The sequence below is a fragment of the Ranitomeya variabilis genome, chromosome 3 (genome assembly GCF_051348905.1).
Source record: "Ranitomeya variabilis isolate aRanVar5 chromosome 3, aRanVar5.hap1, whole genome shotgun sequence".
NCBI classification, from domain to species: domain Eukaryota; kingdom Metazoa; phylum Chordata; class Amphibia; order Anura; family Dendrobatidae; genus Ranitomeya; species Ranitomeya variabilis.
The window spans coordinates 778519435-778537040 of NC_135234.1; the positions used below are offsets into that span (position 1 = coordinate 778519435).

General features: G+C 49.9%; 1 protein-coding gene across 2 annotated transcripts in view; it reads right to left on the reverse strand.

Annotated features, from left to right (window-relative positions):
• The window catches only part of LOC143817488 (sodium-dependent proline transporter-like), a 53930-nt gene extending 37842 nt beyond the window's left edge, over window positions 1–16088 (reverse strand). Inside the window, exons 1-2 of one of the 2 annotated variants that reach the window (XM_077298943.1) lie at window positions 15909–16088; window positions 4769–4982 (exon numbers count right to left, since the gene is read on the reverse strand). In XM_077298943.1, the coding sequence (XP_077155058.1) occupies window positions 4769–4982; window positions 15909–16016 (322 nt within the window). In that variant the 5' untranslated portion in view covers window positions 16017–16088. Of the gene's footprint in view, window positions 1–4768; window positions 4983–7385; window positions 7493–15908 lie in introns of those variants that run through there. The other variant, XM_077298944.1, reaches the window with a different exon arrangement.
• Window positions 16089–17606: the final 1518 nt, after the last annotated feature.

Here is a 17606-nt window from a genome sequence, read left to right on the forward strand (position 1 = left end):
AGGTTAATATTTGGTTGCCCCCTTTGGAATCAATAACTGATCAGTCGCTTCCTATTACCATCACGAGCTTCTTCCTGCTCTCAGCCGTAACCTTGGACTCTTCTTACAATCTGCTCCCGATCTCATATTTCGCCGTCTCCCAACAGTGATTGTGAGATCTCTCCACAGGGGATCAGTGGGGTTTACATCCGGACTCATTGCTGTCACTTCAGAACTCTCCAGAGCTTTGCTTCCATCCGTTTCTGGGGGCTTCTTGACATATGTTTGGGGTCATTGTCCTGCTGATCTAGGACGCAAACCCAGCTTTCTGACACTGGGCACTACATTGTGACCCAAAACCCTTTGGTAATATTCGGATTTCACGAGGCCTTGCACAGTCATGACACTCAGTCACAGAGGTAGAAAAACAACCCCAAGACATCTTTGAATCTCCACCATATTTGACTGTAGGTACTGTGTTCTTTTCTTTATGGGCCTTAATTCTTTTTCGGTAAACAGTAGAATGATGTGCTTTACCAAAAAGATCTATCTTGTCCACAACATGTTTTCCCAGAAAGCTTTTTGGCTTACTCAAGTACATTGCGGCAATCTGCAGTCTAGCTTTTTTAGGTCTCTGTGTCAGCAGTGGGGTCCTCCTGGGTCTCCTGCCATAGCGTTTCATTTACATGTGGACAGATAGCCTCAGGGTGCATTTGTGTTAGCATGAACTATGTGCGCACGTTGAGTATTTGCTTGCAGAAATTTCTGCAAGTTTTCTGAATTTCTTGGCAGGAATAACGCACATTTTTGGTGCGTTTTTGTACAGCAATTTGGGCTTTTTTGAGCTAAATAAAGATATTTAAAAAAAAAAAAAATTTCATGTAATTTCTTGGTTCAGCACCACCATTTTGATGCTGATGCAGTAGTAGGGCTTGGTGTCAGCCGCTGTCATGGACACCTAGCTCTAGGCTTAGTATTGAAAAGGTCTCAGCCCGACACCCTCATTACTAAGCCAATAAGTAAGCACACACACACTGTCACCAGCCTATGTAGGAGCGCTAACAGAACAAACATACATAGGCTGTAACCAGGCAGCAACTGTTAATTTTAAAGGAAAAAAAGATTGTGTGGGCTCCCGCGTAATTTTAATAACCAGCAGAGGGAAAGCTGACGGCTGATGTTAATATTCTGGAAAGGAGCCAATAGCTATAAAGGTTCCCAGGCTATTAATATCAGCTCACAGCTGTTTGCTTAGACTTTACTGGCTAGTTTATAGGGTATCCCCAGAAAAAAATGGACATAGGGTCCCCCTATAAAGCAGCAAAGGCTGTGCAGACAGGTGCGAGCTGATATTAATAGCCTAGGAAGGAGCCACGGATATTGGCCCCCTCCCAGACTAAAAACATCAGCTCTCAGCTGCCCCAGAAAAGGCACCTCTATAAGATGTGCCAAATCTAGCACTTAGCCTCGCTCTTCCCACTTGCCCTGTAGCGGTGGCAAGTGGGGTGATGGTTGGGGGGATTGATGTCACCTTTGTATTGTCAGGTGACATCAAGCCCACAGCTTAGTAATCGAGAGGAGTCTATAAGACGCCTATTCATTAGTAACCCCATAGTGATATTGTATAAAAGCACAGACTCCGGTGACCTCTCACAGTAGCTCAGTGACACACTGTGGGAGCGATCACTTCCTGTCAGTGTATCGCCGGCGGCCGGGTAGAGCGGTCACATCACCCGATGTGACTGTTCTACACGTGAGATCGTCGTGGGATGATCTTGATTACCTGGATGATATGTTGGTTTATTATTTTACATTATTTCTAGGAGATGAGGGTTCAGGGATTGGGCGTTAAGGTGAGCATAATGTGTTTTTTTTATTTGAATATTTGTGTTTTTTAACTGTGAGCACAGACGCCGGCAGATGAGACTACGTCTCCCATCAGAGGTACCTGCCATCAGTGTTATCAGCGACAGCAGATGTAGGCTGATGGGAGCAGTAGTCTCATCAGCCCACGCCCGCGGGTCACAGTCACGTTGACATATGCGAGTATGATCCCGCAGCGCTCTGACCAACTGTGTTATCGGCGGTAGCGTTACCGCCGATAAGAACCATGGCGCCGGTATTTTCCACGCTGTCACACAGATGACAGCGTGGGAAACACCACAGGAAGCCTGTAGAACGCAGAACAAAAACTCAGCAAATCCGCAAACATTTTTATACCTGCGTTTTTGCTGCGGATTTGACTGACTCAATTGAAGTCAATGGGTGAAAAATACTGCAGAAACGCACAAAGAATTGACATGCTGCAGAAAAAAACCCACTGCTAATACTCAAGGAAAATGACTGATCATGTGCTGAACACTTCAGGATTGTCATTGAATAACCTTGCATAAGGATTCCACTGCGTTTTTAACCCATTTTTGAGCGGGAAAAAAAAACCGCTGGGGCTTATCCACCATCCAGAGGATCCTGCTTTGCAACCTTTCATCAAGTTTTCTCTATTGACCACATCCAGGGAGCTGAGCTACAGTGCCCTGGGTTGTGAAGATCTTTATTATCTTGTGGACAAAGGAACATTAAGATCTGTAGAGATGGAACCTTGAGGATGTTAATACTATTCAACAATTTTGGTTGTTAAGTCCCCAAACAGGTCTCGTCTCCTCTGTGTCCTCCATGCTTCGTGTAATAATGTGCACAAGGAGTGTGGGTTCCTTCTGCGCTGTCACAATAATACAGTTCCAGAGTTAATGAAGTAGTAATGGTGGTTTCTCAACACTTTTCAAGGTCTCAATGACCCTTCTTCAGGAGATGCCACACAAAACATACAGAAGCAATAAACCGACACACCACAAGTACACGCAAGATTCAAAACACGGCGCCAAACGCTCCTGACACGTGACGTCAAAGCTCAAAATTAACAGACATAAATCTATGTTTGTCAGCACAAAATAGAGGAAGTTTCAGCTGCTTACTGATGAATAATATCTGCTACAGGAAATCAAGCAGAAAATTAATAAATAGAAAACTTATTACCATGTTTCTTTAAAGATTAATAAAGCATGGATGTATAATTATTTGTATAATTATTTGTCCATAATTATACATCCATGCTTTAATAACCTTTAAAGAAACATTCTAATCTTTGTTGGTAACATTTCTTTATTTCTATCTTTCAATTATTTATATGAAAAACTGGGAGCGCATTTTTTGGGCAACAATTTTTAATAATTTGTATTATCTATATACACTTTCATAAGATGAACTATTAATAAAGGTTTATGGTTTTTGGTTGGTCGTATTTCAACAAAATATTTGACTTCTCATTTATTCGTTCTATATTCCTTGATGAGTTTCACTGAGTGTTCCGGAGGCTTGGCTGCAGCGCGGCCAAGTGTGGGGTCTAGATGTCTCCACTGGCGGGTTCTCCCCGGATTCTCATCCTTTTCGCTTGGGAACCTTCTCGGTGGAGCACTCGTAGTTTATACGATCCATAGTAATAAGTTTTCTATTTATTAATTTTCTGCTTGATTTCCTGTAGCAGATATTATTCATCAGTAAGCAGCTGAAACTTCCTCTATTTTGTGCTGACAAACATAGATTTATGTCTGTTAATTTTGACCTTTGACGTCCCGTGTCAGGAGCGTTTGGCGCCGTCTTTTGAATCTTGCGTGTACTTGTGGTGTGTCGGTTTATTGCTTCTTTATGTTTTGTGCGGCATTTCCTGAAGAAGGGGTCATTGAGACCTTGAAAAGTGTTGATAAACCACCATTACTACTTCATTAACTCTGGAACTGTATTATTGCGGAAGCACAGAAGGAACCCACACTCCTTGTGTACACTGTTCTATTTGGTCGGTAACCGTCCCGTGGATCTGAGGCAGCCGACAATTTGAGCCTTTACTTAGTACCACCAGGTGACCAGTTTTCTTGGACATTTTTGCATCAAATCTGTGGGATAAGACCCTATTTGCGCTTTTTCCATCCCTCGCTCTCAAAAACCCATGCTTAGTGTGGCACACACAGACACACAATGTAAAGATTGAATCAACGTCTCCTCTTTTTATTTGGTTTCTGCTGTGATTTTCATATTGCCCACACGTGTTACTCGCCACAGGTGAGTGTGAACGAGCATCACATGCTTAGAATCATAAAATCATAGAATGTTAGAGTTGGGAGGGACCTCCAGGGTCCTCGTGCCCAACATCCTGCTCAATGCAGGAGTCCCTAAACCATCCCAGACAGATGTCTGTCCAGCCTCTGAAGACTTCCATTGAAGGAGAACTCGCCACCTATCATGGCCGCCTGTTCCACTCATTCCACTGTCACCCTTCTAATATCTAATCTGTGTCTCCTCCCATTCACTTTCACCCCATTGCTTCTCGTGTTTCCTTGTGCAAATGAGAATAAGGATGATCCTTCTACACTGTGACAGCCCTTCAGATATCTGTAGACAGACATTAAGTCTCCTTAATAGCCATCTTGAAACTAAGTTGTTTACCCACAATTTTGGAAAGGTGTCAACAAAGTTGTCCATCTCATTTTTGGGATTGTGTGTGAAATTATGTCCAATTTGACTTTTTTTCTGTTTTTTTTGTGTCGTTCCAATACACACAAAGGGAAATAAACATTTTTTGGAACAATTTCAAGGTTGCCAACACTTTTGGCCATGACTGAATGTCAACAGAGGGGAAAGGGGCAGCCAAACAGCGAATACTAGGGATGCGGAAAGCCAACCGGCGCACACTAGGAACTATTGACCACCGGACAGGACTGCCCATCTGTTCACCCACCTCCTCCATTTCGGTAACACAGATATGGAAACCTCCAGACATTGCCCAGGCCGACAGAGTAGCCAATGCAGGAGAGCAGGAACTCATACTTTCCCCCCCAGGTCTCGCGGGGCGACTGTGATGGCAGGGTGGGGGCCACAGGCTGGTTACGTGGTGGCGACTCTCTGGCATTGTAGCTTTCTGATCCTGGGATTTCCTGAACTGATGACGGCTCCTGACAGAAAAGGGAGAAAAAGGACATTATTATAGGGATAAAGCTCAATGCCAGTCTGCAGCTGATTCAGAGAAAGCTCCTGGCACCATGCTGTGGGGAGGCCACTTTCACATCAGCGTATTACAGCCACATTTGTAGGTCGGTATTCTGCCTGAGGATCTATGGTGTGGCACATTTCATAGATGCAAATCTGATTTTTTCCACATTTAGTTGTATTTTTTGTAACTGATCCTGCAGATTGTGGACCTCGGGGATTAAACCTTGTTCCAGCAGGTGCGACTAGATGGATAAGCTAGCCACCTTCTTTATGATGACCAAGGAATAGGAGAGGGGAATTTCCTATTGCCCTGTTCAGGTGCCCAGCCAGCCCCCTTGTACATTATGACCAATGAATCGAGAGATAAGGGGGACGGCTGATGCCCATATAAGTATCTAAGCCAGCCCCCTTGCACACAACAGCAATGTGTAGACCGTAGGGGGGAAGGTTTGCTTATTGAGTTGAGCAATCAGACAGCCCTCAAACTTTAAACCCATCATGGATGAGGCTGGCTACGTGGAACACAGGATAGAAGTGGGTCTGCTGTGACCGACACCAATATCTGAAGATCGGGCAACTATTCTCTCTCCTATATACAGTACTTTGAAAAAGGGCACCCAAGTAAAATTCTGAGTGACAAATTACCAGCAGAAGTCACATAATTAGTACATTGCGTCCACCTGGGGGTGATTTATTCTCAGTATAACTACAGCTGTTCTGTGAATGTCTCAGGAGGTTTGTGTGAGAACATTAGGGATCAAACAGCATCATGAAAAGCAAGGAGCCCACCAGAGAGGTCAGGGATAAAGCTGTATAGAAGAGTAAAGCAGGGTTAGGTTATAAAAATAGCCCAAGTTCTGAACATCCACAGAGCACTGTGCAATCCATCAACCAAAAACAGAAGGAGTATGGCCCAACTGCAAACCTATCAAGATATGGCCGTCCACCTAACCAGGTATCCCAAGCAAAGAGAGCACTAATTAGAGAAGCAGCTGAGAGGCCCATGGTCACTGGAGGAGCTGCAGAGATCCACAGCTCAAGTGGGAGAATCTGTCCACAGGACGACTATTAGTAAAATTCGCCACAATTCTGGCCTTTATGGAAGAAGGAAGCTATTTTGAAAATAAACCACAAGAAGTCCCATATGCAGTTTGCTATAAGCCATGTATGGGACACAGCAAGCATGTGGAGGACAGGGCACTGGTCCAATGAGACCAAAGGAGAACTTTTTGGGCTAGCTGCATAACTCTGTATGTGGCGAAAAACTAACACTGCACATTACCCTGAAAACACCATCCCCACCGTCACATATGGTGGTGACAGCATCATGCTGTGGGGAGACTTTTCTTCAGCAGTGGCAGGGAAGCTGGTCAGAGGTGATAAGAAGAATACAGTGCAATTCTGGAAAAAAACCTGTTAGACGCTGCAGAAGACTTGAGACTGGGGTGTTGGTTCACCTTCCAGCAGGACAATGACCCTCAACATCCTGCCATAGCTACAATGGATGGTTGAGGTCAGAGCATACTCATGTGTGTTAACGGTCCAGACCTAAGTCCCAGTGAATCTGTGACAAGACAGGAAAATTGCTGATTCCTCCATCCAATCTCACTGAGTGAAAGCAAGTGTGCAAAGAAGAAGGGGCAAAAATGTCACTTCTAGAAGTGCAAAACTGGTAGAGTCAGACCCCAAAAGACGGCAGCAGGAATTGCAGCGATAGGTGGTCCTATAAAGAATTGGCTCAGGTAGGGGTAAGCCGAAATGACGAGGAACAACAAAGCCGATGGGACAAGAAGTGATGGAGACAATAGACTGTGAAATGATGGACAGGTCAGGAATAATAATAAAAATATGATAAGTCGCCTTATTTGTCAAGGATTGCAGCCAAGGGATTCGTAGCTCAACCTACCCGCTGCTGTTTTTGTAGCGAACAGCTCTCTTCTGCCCCCTAACGTCCAGACAATTATATGATTGACCGACGATCAATGGAGGAGGCCGCAGGCTGTTTCCACTAGTATGCCAGTTATCGGGAAACTAGCAGTGAGCGTATGGTATATACACCTCCGATTCCAACACATGGAATATATATATATATATATATATATATATATATATATATATATATTCCTGATACAGTCACTGTGAAATCCACCGTAACCTCAGACTACTCGCTGCTACCACCGGTCGTTTATACAGGCTGATTGGAGGCCTGATTAATGAATGGCTTCACTTTCAGAACAAAATGAACAGAACTATAATCCAAAACGATAGGCAGTATTATAAAAAAAAATACAAAAGATTTTACAAAAGGAGACAAAACAATACAGTATATACAATTACATAAAATGGATAAAACAAAAGAAACTTACTACACCGATCACAGATACGATTCGGCCTAGCGAAGAGAGAGCGTCATGTGAAGAACGTCCAGCGGACGGGGATCGTGCATATACCGGTGTGTGTCTCTACACGTAGCACAGATCATAATTTGTCTTGGGCTTTTATCAGCACCTGGGTTACACCTACACCTCCCCCTCCGCTGTGATGACCTCATCTGGGCCAGGTTGTGGGATGTCCTCAGCCCTTCAGGATTTTATGAAATTCCCAACTTATGTGATAACTTCACTCCTGAAGATTGCAGAAGGTCGAGATTGCTGCCATATTTGTTATCTGGATTTTATGGTTACCCAGAGACCAAACAGGACATGGCTGTTGTCAGTTATCTGTTATCTATTGATTTGGGGCTTATACAGTAAGGGGGAGTTACCAGTGTGACATGTAATGGCTAGAGATGAGCGAGCACTAAAATGCTCGGGTAGTCATTGCTGGAACAGAGCAATTCCTAATACTCGACTGCTTGTTTCGAGTAACAAATATAATGGGAGTCAATGGGGAAGCCAAGATTATTTACTGCAGACCCTACAAAAAGGTCTGGGGGGTCAGTGAAAATGTTCAAATGGATGGAAAAAGTGCTGAATGGAATGAGAACAGCAGGAGGAAGACCCCTGGAAGCATCTTTGACCCTCAGATCGCTGCTGAGAACAATGGGGTCACACTTTTACTCCACCTTAAGAAGTGACAATAAAATATTCCAAACCCACGAGAAATTACATTTCCCCTGCAGTCCGCGCACCAGTTCCTGAGTCCTGGGCTCTCCCTTCTCCGCAAGAACCCCAGCTGTCTGGGTTGGCGCCTTGGTGGGTTTTAGATATCGGTCGGATCAGGACCACAGGCTCCTGCCACCTCTGCTGTCGCGCCAGCTTCCTCTGAATCCAAAATTCCTCCGGTTAGTCCCTTGGGAGTCTCGCGTGCTTCTGTCACTTCTTTGTCACCGACTAATCATGTTGCAGTATGGATGACTAACAGAATACAGTAAAAAATGTAATGCTTCTTTTGAGTGTTATATACCAAACAAATGTTCCCCAGAGCACGGAATACTTTATGGCTGAGAAATAAAAGCCGACATTTTTAAATGCTTTTTCTCAGTTTTATAGATCACAGAAATGTACTCCATATGGGTAAGTAATGTAACCCAGGAAAATGTTTCAATGATTTTTGAGTGTGTTATGCAACACAAAAAAGGACCTCAAAGCACTTACTACTTGATGGATCAAAATATATTAATTTTTTTAAGCTGCCCCCCCCCGCCAAAATAAAAGAACAAAAAACAAATCTGCAGCTATATATTAGCCAATGGACTTCACAGGCCAAATCCCTATCTACAGACTGGATTCTGTCACTGGCCCTGCTCCTCTATTTCCCTCCCTAGGCTAAATGCAGATTGTATGTGATACAGACGATTACTCCTCAGTAGGGCTGTTAGTATGACAGCTCAGCTTCAGCACCAGTATCATCACTACAGGCCTCTGATTTGTTATACTGTGCACACACCGGCCAGGACAAGGACACCGTCCCTCCAATACCAAGTGTCACAGAGCTGTGCAATGACGTCAGTGTGCCGAGCCGGGCGGCGCCTGTCCTTTTATATTCCCTGATGATGTTACACAGACATCCAATCACAGTAATGCCACAACCAAGATGGCTACGGCATTACAGTGACTCACAGGCAATCTACACATACTTATAACGAGCAGAGCTGAGCACCGTGATACTGGAGTGATAACGAGTTCTCTCATCCCTAGTAATGGCCGCTCTCTGCTCTCACTGCAGAGCTGTGTGTGATTATACCTGACACATCTGCGGTCGTTACAATACAGCAGAACTCAGAGAGAAGCAAATTATGTGTTTGCAAGAATAAAAAGTTCCTTTCTCCTGTCCTGTGTTGGTTACTTGTCTCACACTGGTAACTCTCCTTTATGTATAATAATCTCTGGGGGCAGAGTCATCTCCAGGCCCCATCCACCCCAGAGCCTGGAATAGGTCATTTATATAAAGTGATAAAAAGGATTTCTTAGCAACATCACAGCTGATATGAGACACACAGGGACGACTCATCAGCCGTCTATGACATGGCTGCCCAATAGTTGGATAGGTCAAATGTGGTGACAGACTCCATTTGAAGGGATTGTCCACTACTAGGCTCTGTTCCCGCGGTATCGGCGCTCGCTCTCCCCGAGGCTGTGATGCGATGTTGTGACATGTGATGCCCGGTGACCAATTAGCGCTGGCGTCACTGTCTCCACCTTTGGACAAACTGAGGATGAAGAGGCGGACATCTGGCTTCCTCTTCATGTTCAGTTTGTCCGAAGGCGGAGACAGTGACGCCAGCGGTGATTGGGCACCGGGCATCACATGTCACAACATCACATCACAGCCCCGGGGAGAGCGAGCGCCGGCACCGCGGAATGGCGAGTATAGGCTTTAATATTTTATCAGCTTTCAGTTTCTTCTGGCTGATCTTCAGGTTCGGGGGGCTCAGCCTCGTGTCGGGGGGGCTCCGGCTGAAGCTGTTATTAGAGGATGAACTCCTGGACGATGTGAGTTCATTGTACAGAGTCATGGAAACATTGCAACAAGGAAGGGGTTAAGTGTTCACCATGCCCCAAGCTAGAGATGGAAAAGTTAATATTTCCTTATTGACCAATGGTAGACGGTGCTGAGAGATCTCCTCCATCCTCAGGATTAGCATGTGACACGGCACAGCGCCCCTTTAGACACACAAGGCACAGCTCCACAGTAAATCCCACCAAGCAGAGGCTCCCACCCGGAATACTGGAACCGAGGGCGGCAGGGAGGAAAGAACTACTGCTACAGTCAGGAGACCCCAGGGCACGAGAAGCAAAGAGCCCCCAATGCCAAAGAGCCCCCAATGCCAGAGGGCACGAGAAGCAAAGAGCCCCGAAACCAGAGGGCACAAGAGGCAAAGAGCCCCCAATGCCAGAGGGCACAAGAGGTAAAGAGCCCCAAATGCCAGAAGGCACAAGAGGTAAAGAGCCCCCAATGCCAGAGGGCACGAGAAGCAAAGAGCCCCAATGCCAGAAGGCACGAGAAGCAAAGAGCCCCCAATGCCAGAGGGCACGAGAAGCAAAGAGCCCCCAATGCCAGAGGGCACGAGAAGCAAAGAGCCCCCAATGCCAGAGGGCACGAGAAGCAAAGAGCCCCCAATGCCAGAGGGCACGAGAAGCAAAGAGCCCCCAATGCCAGAGGGCACGAGAAGCAAAGAGCCCCCAATGCCAGAAGGCACGAGAAGCAAAGAGCCCCCAATGCCAGAAGGCACAAGAGGCAAAGAGCCCCCAATGCCAGAAGGCACAAGAGGCAAAGAGCCCCCAATGCCAGAGGGCATGAGAGGCAAAGAGTCCCCAATGCCAGAGGGCATGAGAGGCAAAGAGCCCCAATGCCAGAGGGCACGAGAAGCAAAGAGCCCCCAATGCCAGAAGGCACAAGAGGCAAAGAGCCCCCAATGCCAGAGGGCACAAGAGGCAAAGAGCCCCCAATGCCAGAAGGCACGAGAAGCAAAGAGCCCCCAATGCCAGAAGGCACAAGAAGCAAAGAGCCCCCAATGCCAAAGAGCCCCCAATGCCAGAGGGCACGAGAAGCAAAGAGCCCCGAAACCAGAGGGCACAAGAGGCAAAGAGCCCCCAATGCCAGAGGGCACAAGAGGTAAAGAGCCCCAAATGCCAGAAGGCACAAGAGGTAAAGAGCCCCCAATGCCAGAGGGCACGAGAAGCAAAGAGCCCCAATGCCAGAAGGCACGAGAAGCAAAGAGCCCCCAATGCCAGAGGGCACGAGAAGCAAAGAGCCCCCAATGCCAGAGGGCACGAGAAGCAAAGAGCCCCCAATGCCAGAGGGCACGAGAAGCAAAGAGCCCCCAATGCCAGAGGGCACGAGAAGCAAAGAGCCCCCAATGCCAGAGGGCACGAGAAGCAAAGAGCCCCCAATGCCAGAAGGCACAAGAGGCAAAGAGCCCCCAATGCCAGAAGGCACAAGAGGCAAAGAGCCCCCAATGCCAGAGGGCATGAGAGGCAAAGAGTCCCCAATGCCAGAGGGCATGAGAGGCAAAGAGCCCCAATGCCAGAGGGCACGAGAAGCAAAGAGCCCCCAATGCCAGAAGGCACAAGAGGCAAAGAGCCCCCAATGCCAGAGGGCACAAGAGGCAAAGAGCCCCCAATGCCAGAAGGCACGAGAAGCAAAGAGCCCCCAATGCCAGAAGGCACAAGAAGCAAAGAGCCCCCAATGCCAGAAGGCACGAGAAGCAAAGAGCCCCCAATGCCAGAAGGCACGAGAAGCAAAGAGCCCCCAATGCCAGAAGGCACGAGAAGCAAAGAGCCCCCAATGCCAGAGGGCACGAGAAGCAAAGAGCCCCCAATGCCAGAGGGCACGAGAAGCAAAGAGCCCCCAATGCCAAAGAGCCCCCAATGCCAGAGGGCACGAGAAGCAAAGAGCCCCCAATGCCAGAAGGCACAAGAGGCAAAGAGCCCCCAATGCCAGAAGGCACAAGAGGCAAAGAGCCCCCAATGCCAGAGGGCATGAGAGGCAAAGAGTCCCCAATGCCAGAGGGCATGAGAGGCAAAGAGCCCCAATGCCAGAGGGCACGAGAAGCAAAGAGCCCCCAATGCCAGAAGGCACAAGAGGCAAAGAGCCCCCAATGCCAGAGGGCATGAGAGGCAAAGAGCCCCCAATGCCAGAGGGCACGAGAAGCAAAGAGCCCCCAATGCCAGAGGACACAAGAGGCAAAGAGCCCCGATACTGGAGGGCACAAGTGGCAAAGAGAACAGCAGTGAATCTACAGCTCCGGCTAAGTTCTCCCTTTAAATGAACTGTCAGCTGAATGATGAGGGTGATGATGAGGGCCGTGTGATGGATGCCAGTTACTCGGTCACTTTACAGCCAATAATGTAACCTGCTCTCCTGAATCACGCTGCAATGACAGTTATAGATCTAATCCTGGGTGTGTCACCACTGTGGCCCAGTTACATTACTGGGAACATTATCAGCTGGATGACTCCGGATTCCATAATGCTTTACATCATCATCATGGTCTTAAAGGGACCAATCCACATCCATAGCCCCAACCGTCCCGGAGTCAGTGGGCCTGTCCCAGATTGAGGGCTCAGCCCATGTCCCAGCACGTCAGAGCTTTTGTCCCGGCTTCTACACTCGCCTCTCTGCGACGTGTTCACAGGCAGCAGCCCTACGGACTGATACACGGTGGAGAATCTGGCAATCTGGACCTGTATTGCAGGCAGGGATCCCAGGAGCAGAGGACACATGTACAGGGGATACAGCAGGGGATTTCTTTGTACTTCTATACTGAGGTGAATGAAAAAGTCAGATTATTGTTGTTCCTATAATACTACTAAAAATAATAAACGGCAATTACAAAAATGTATTTTTTTTTCTTGAGAGTCTCCCTGGTAGTAGAACCCACAAGTAGAGCCACAAGCCCTGGTGATGTCACGGGGAGACGTCTGTGCACTTCATCTGTATTGCAGGCTCTGACTCCACAGGCGGATTACACAGGAATACATGAGGGGGAAACGGAAAAAAATGCAGCAAAAATACAATCGTCACAGAAGATTATCATTGTATAGTTCGGTGTGGACCCAGCAGAAAACAAAAAACGCAGGATTTATGCACCGTGTGACCACGGCCTCACAGACACCAGATGTCGTATAATGACACCACGTAAAGATGAGAACGTTCTGGCGGCTCCGACTGTGAATGAAGGAACCAAAAATAATCGCCAGGTCCCAACTAGAGATGAGCCGGACGCACAGATGACGTCGCTCCGGCCCGGAGGGATCAAAAGCCACCAAGGACCCCGGAAGGTTAGAGATTCATGGCCTCCCATAAAGCTGCCGAGGACCCCGGAAGGTTAGAGATTCACGGCCTCCCATACAGCTACCGAGGACCCCGGAAGGTTAGAGATTCACGGCCTCCCATACAGCCGCCAAGAACCGCAGAATGGTAGAGATTCACAGCCTCCCATACAGCTGCCGAGGACCCCGGAAGGTTAGAGATTCACGGCCTCCCATACAGCCGCCGAGAACCGCAGAATGGTAGAGATTCACGGCCTCCCATACAGCCGCTGAGAACCGCAGAATGGTAGAGATTCACAGCCTCCCATACAGCTGCCAGGGACCCCAGAAGGTTAGAGATTCACGGATTCCCATACAGCCACGAAGGACCCCGGAAGGTTAGAGATTCAGGGCCTCCCATACAGCCGCCAAGGACCCCGGAAGGTTAGAGATTCACGGCCTCCCATACGCCAGCTGAGGACTGCAGAATGGTAGAGATTCACGGCCTCCCATACAGCCGCCAAGGACCCCGGAAGGTTAGAGATTCACGGCCTCCCATACAGCCGCCAGGGACCCCAGAAGGTTAGAGATTCACGGCCTCCCATACAGCCGCCAAGGACCCCGGAAGGTTAGAGATTCACGGCCTCCCATACAGCCGCCAAGGACCCCGGAAGGTTAGAGATTCACGGCCTCCAATACAGCCACCAGGGACCCCGGAAGGTTAGAGATTCACGGCCTCCCATACAGCCGCCAGGGACCCCAGAAGGTTAGAGATTCACGGCCTCCCATACAGCCACCGAGGACCCCGGAAGGTTAGAGATTCACGGCCTCCAATACAGCCACCAGGGACCCCGGAAGGTTAGAGATTCACGGCCTCCCATACAGCCGCCAGGGACCCCAGAAGGTTAGAGATTCACGGCCTCCCATACAGCCGCCAAGGACCCCGGAAGGTTAGAGATTCACGGCCTCCAATACAGCCACCAGGGACCCCGGAAGGTTAGAGATTCACGGCCTCCCATACAGCCGCCAGGGACCCCAGAAGGTTAGAGATTCACGGCCTCCCATACAGCCACCGAGGACCCCGGAAGGTTAGAGATTCACGGCCACCCATACAGCTGCTGAGGACCCCGGAAGGTTAGAGATTCATGGCCTCCCATACAGCCACCAAGGAGGAAAGAACTGCTGCTACAGTCAGGAGACCCCAGGGCACAAGAGGCAAAAAGCCCCCAATGCCAGACAGGGCACAAGAGGCCCCCCGTCTGTCTCTCTCTGACACCTCAGTGCCCCCCGTCTCTCTCTCTCTCTGACACCTCAGTGCCCCCCGTCTCTCTCTCTCTCTGACACCTCAGTGCCCCCCGTCTCTCTCTCTCTCTGACACCTCAGTGCCCTCCGTCTCTCTCTCTCTCTGACACCTCAGTGCCCTCCGTCTCTCTCTCTCTGACACCTCAGTGCCCCCCGTCTCTCTCTCTCTCTCTCTGACACCTCAGTGCCCCCCGTCTCTCTCTCTCTGACACCTCAGTGCCCCCCGTCTCTCTCTCTCTCTGACACCCCAGTGCCCCCCGTCTCTCTCTGACACCTCAGTGCCCCCCGTCTCTCTCTCTGACACCTCAGTGCCCCCCGTCTCTCTCTCTCTGACACCTCAGTGCCCCCCGTCTCTCTCTGACACCTCAGTACCCCCCCGTCTCTCTCTGACACCTCAGTGCTCCCCGTCTCTCTCTCTCTCTGACACCTCAGTGCCCCCCGTCTCTCTGACACTTTAGTGCCCCCCCGTCTCTCTCTGACACCTCAGTGCCCCCCGTCTCTCTCTCTCTGACACCTCAGTGCCCCCCGTCTCTCTCTCTGACACCTCAGTGCCCCCGTCTCTCTCTCTCTCTGACACCTCAGTGCCCCCCGTCTCTCTCTCTGACACCTCAGTGCCCCCCGTCTCTCTCTCTGACACCTCAGTGCCCCCCGTCTCTCTCTGACACCTCAGTGCCCCCCGTCTTTCTCTCTGACACCTCAGTGCCCCCCGTCTCTCTCTCTCTCTCTGACACCTCAGTGCCCCCGTCTCTCTCTCTCTCTCTGACACCTCAGTGCCCCCGTCTCTCTCTGACACCTCAGTGCCCCCATCTCTCTCTGACACCTCAGTGCCCCCCGTCTCTCTCTCTCTGACACCTCAGTGCCCCCCATCTCTCTCTCTGACACCTCAGTGCCCCCCGTCTCTCTCTCTGACACCTCAGTGCCCCCCGTCTCTCTCTCTCTCTCTCTGACACCTCAGTGCCCCCGTCTCTCTCTGACACCTCAGTGCCCCCCGTCTCTCTCTCTGACACCTCAGTGCCCCCCATCTCTCTCTCTGACACCTCAGTGCCCCCCGTCTCTCTCTCTGACACCTCAGTGCCCCCCGTCTCTCTCTCTCTGACACCTCAGTGCCCCCCATCTCTCTCTCTGACACCTCAGTGCCCCCCATCTCTCTCTCTGACACCTCAGTGCCCCCCGTCTCTCTCTCTGACACCTCAGTGCCCCCCGTCTCTCTCTCTCTCTCTCTCTCTGACACCTCAGTGCCCCCCGTCTCTCTCTCTCTCTCTGACACCTCAGTGCCCCCCGTCTCTTTCTCTCTCTCTGACACCTCAGTGCCCCCCGTCTCTCTCTCTCTGACACCTCAGTGCCCCCCGTCTCTCTCTCTCTGACACCTCAGTGCCCCCGTCTCTCTCTCACCTGTGCTGGGGACGTGTTAGCCGTGGTCTCTGCCCCTCGGGGGGTCTCGCTGGGCGGCATGTCTCCCTTCTGCAGCCCCTGGCTCCAGTGCTCGGGGGGCAGCTTCATGTGTCCGGGGTGGATGGAAGCAGCCGGCAGTTGGAATCAGACACCAGCACTGACTGCACAGACAGCTTACCTGCACCAGGTGTGCTGACCCCGCCCCCTCCATGTCATCACTCCGTCACCACGACAACAGGACCTGACCCAACCTGTATTGTCATTCACAATAATGACGCCAGCTTCCTCCTCCCCCGCTGCCTCCAGCACAGACCCCCGCAGCCCCCCCCGTCCTGGGCACGGCCCGACCCTAAAGACACAGACCGCAACAATGTACAGAAACCGCAACAATGTACAGAAACCGCAACAATGCCCAGAAATCGCAACAATGTACAGAAATCGCAACAATGTACAAAGACTCAAACTGCAACAATGTACAGAAACTGCAACAATGTACAGAAACCGCAACAATGTACAGAAATCACAACAATGCGCAGAAATCGCAACAATGTACAAAGACTCAAACCGCAACAATGTACAGAAACTACAACAATGTACAAAAACTGCAACAATGTGCAGAAACCGTAACAATGTACAGAAACCGCAACAATGTAAGAAACTGCAGCAATATACAGAAACCGCAACAATGTAGAAAAACCACAACAATGTACAGAAATCGCAACAATGTTCCGAAAGCGCAACAATGTACAGAAACTGCAGCAATGTACAGAAACCGCAGCAATGTAAAGAAACCGCAACAATGTACAGAAACCACAACAATGTACAGAAACTGCAACAATGTACAGAAACTGCAACAATGTACAGAAACCGCAACAATGTAATATCCGGTAACACTGTAATAGCTTGAATGTAATGAGTTGCAGTAATATAATAATATCCTGCAGTAATATAATATTCTGCATGTCGTGTCACGGCCCCATCAGGCGCCTCATGCAGAGAGGAAGCTTTGCCACCAGGGGAGGACGTCCCGGACTATGGAGTGAAAGGGGCCACACACTGTATATACAGTATATAGGGGGCGTGGTGCAGTCTATGAGGTGTGTGCGACCCCGATCTGCAGTCGCTGCTCCGGTCCAGCAGTGAAGGGGTCAGTCCCGCAGAGCCGCTCCGGTCTGGCAGTGAAGGGGTCGGTCCCGCAGAGTCTCTCTGGTCTGGCAGTGAAGGGGTCAGTCCCGCAGAGTCTCTCTGGTCTGGCAGTGAAGGGGTCAGTCCCGCAGAGTCGCTTTGCTCTGGCAGCGAAGGGGTCGGTCCCGCAGAGCCGCACCGGTCTGGCAGTGAAGGGGTCGGTCCCTTAGAGTCGCTTTGCTCTGGCAGTGAAGGGGTCGGTCCCGCAGAGCCGCACCGGTCTGGCAGTGAAGGGGTCGGTCCCGCAGAGTCGCTTCGCTCTGGCAGTGAAGGGGTCGGTCCCGCAGAGCCGCTCCGGTCTGGCAGTGAAGGGGTCAGTCCCGCAGAGCCGCTCCGGTCTGGCAGTGAAGGGGTCGGTCCCGCAGAGTCTCTCTGGTCTGGCAGTGAAGGGGTCAGTCCCGCAGAGTCTCTCTGGTCTGGCAGTGAAGGGGTCAGTCCTGCAGAGTCGCTTTGCTCTGGCAGCGAAGGGGTCGGTCCCGCAGAGCCGCACCGGTCTGGCAGTGAAGGGGTCGG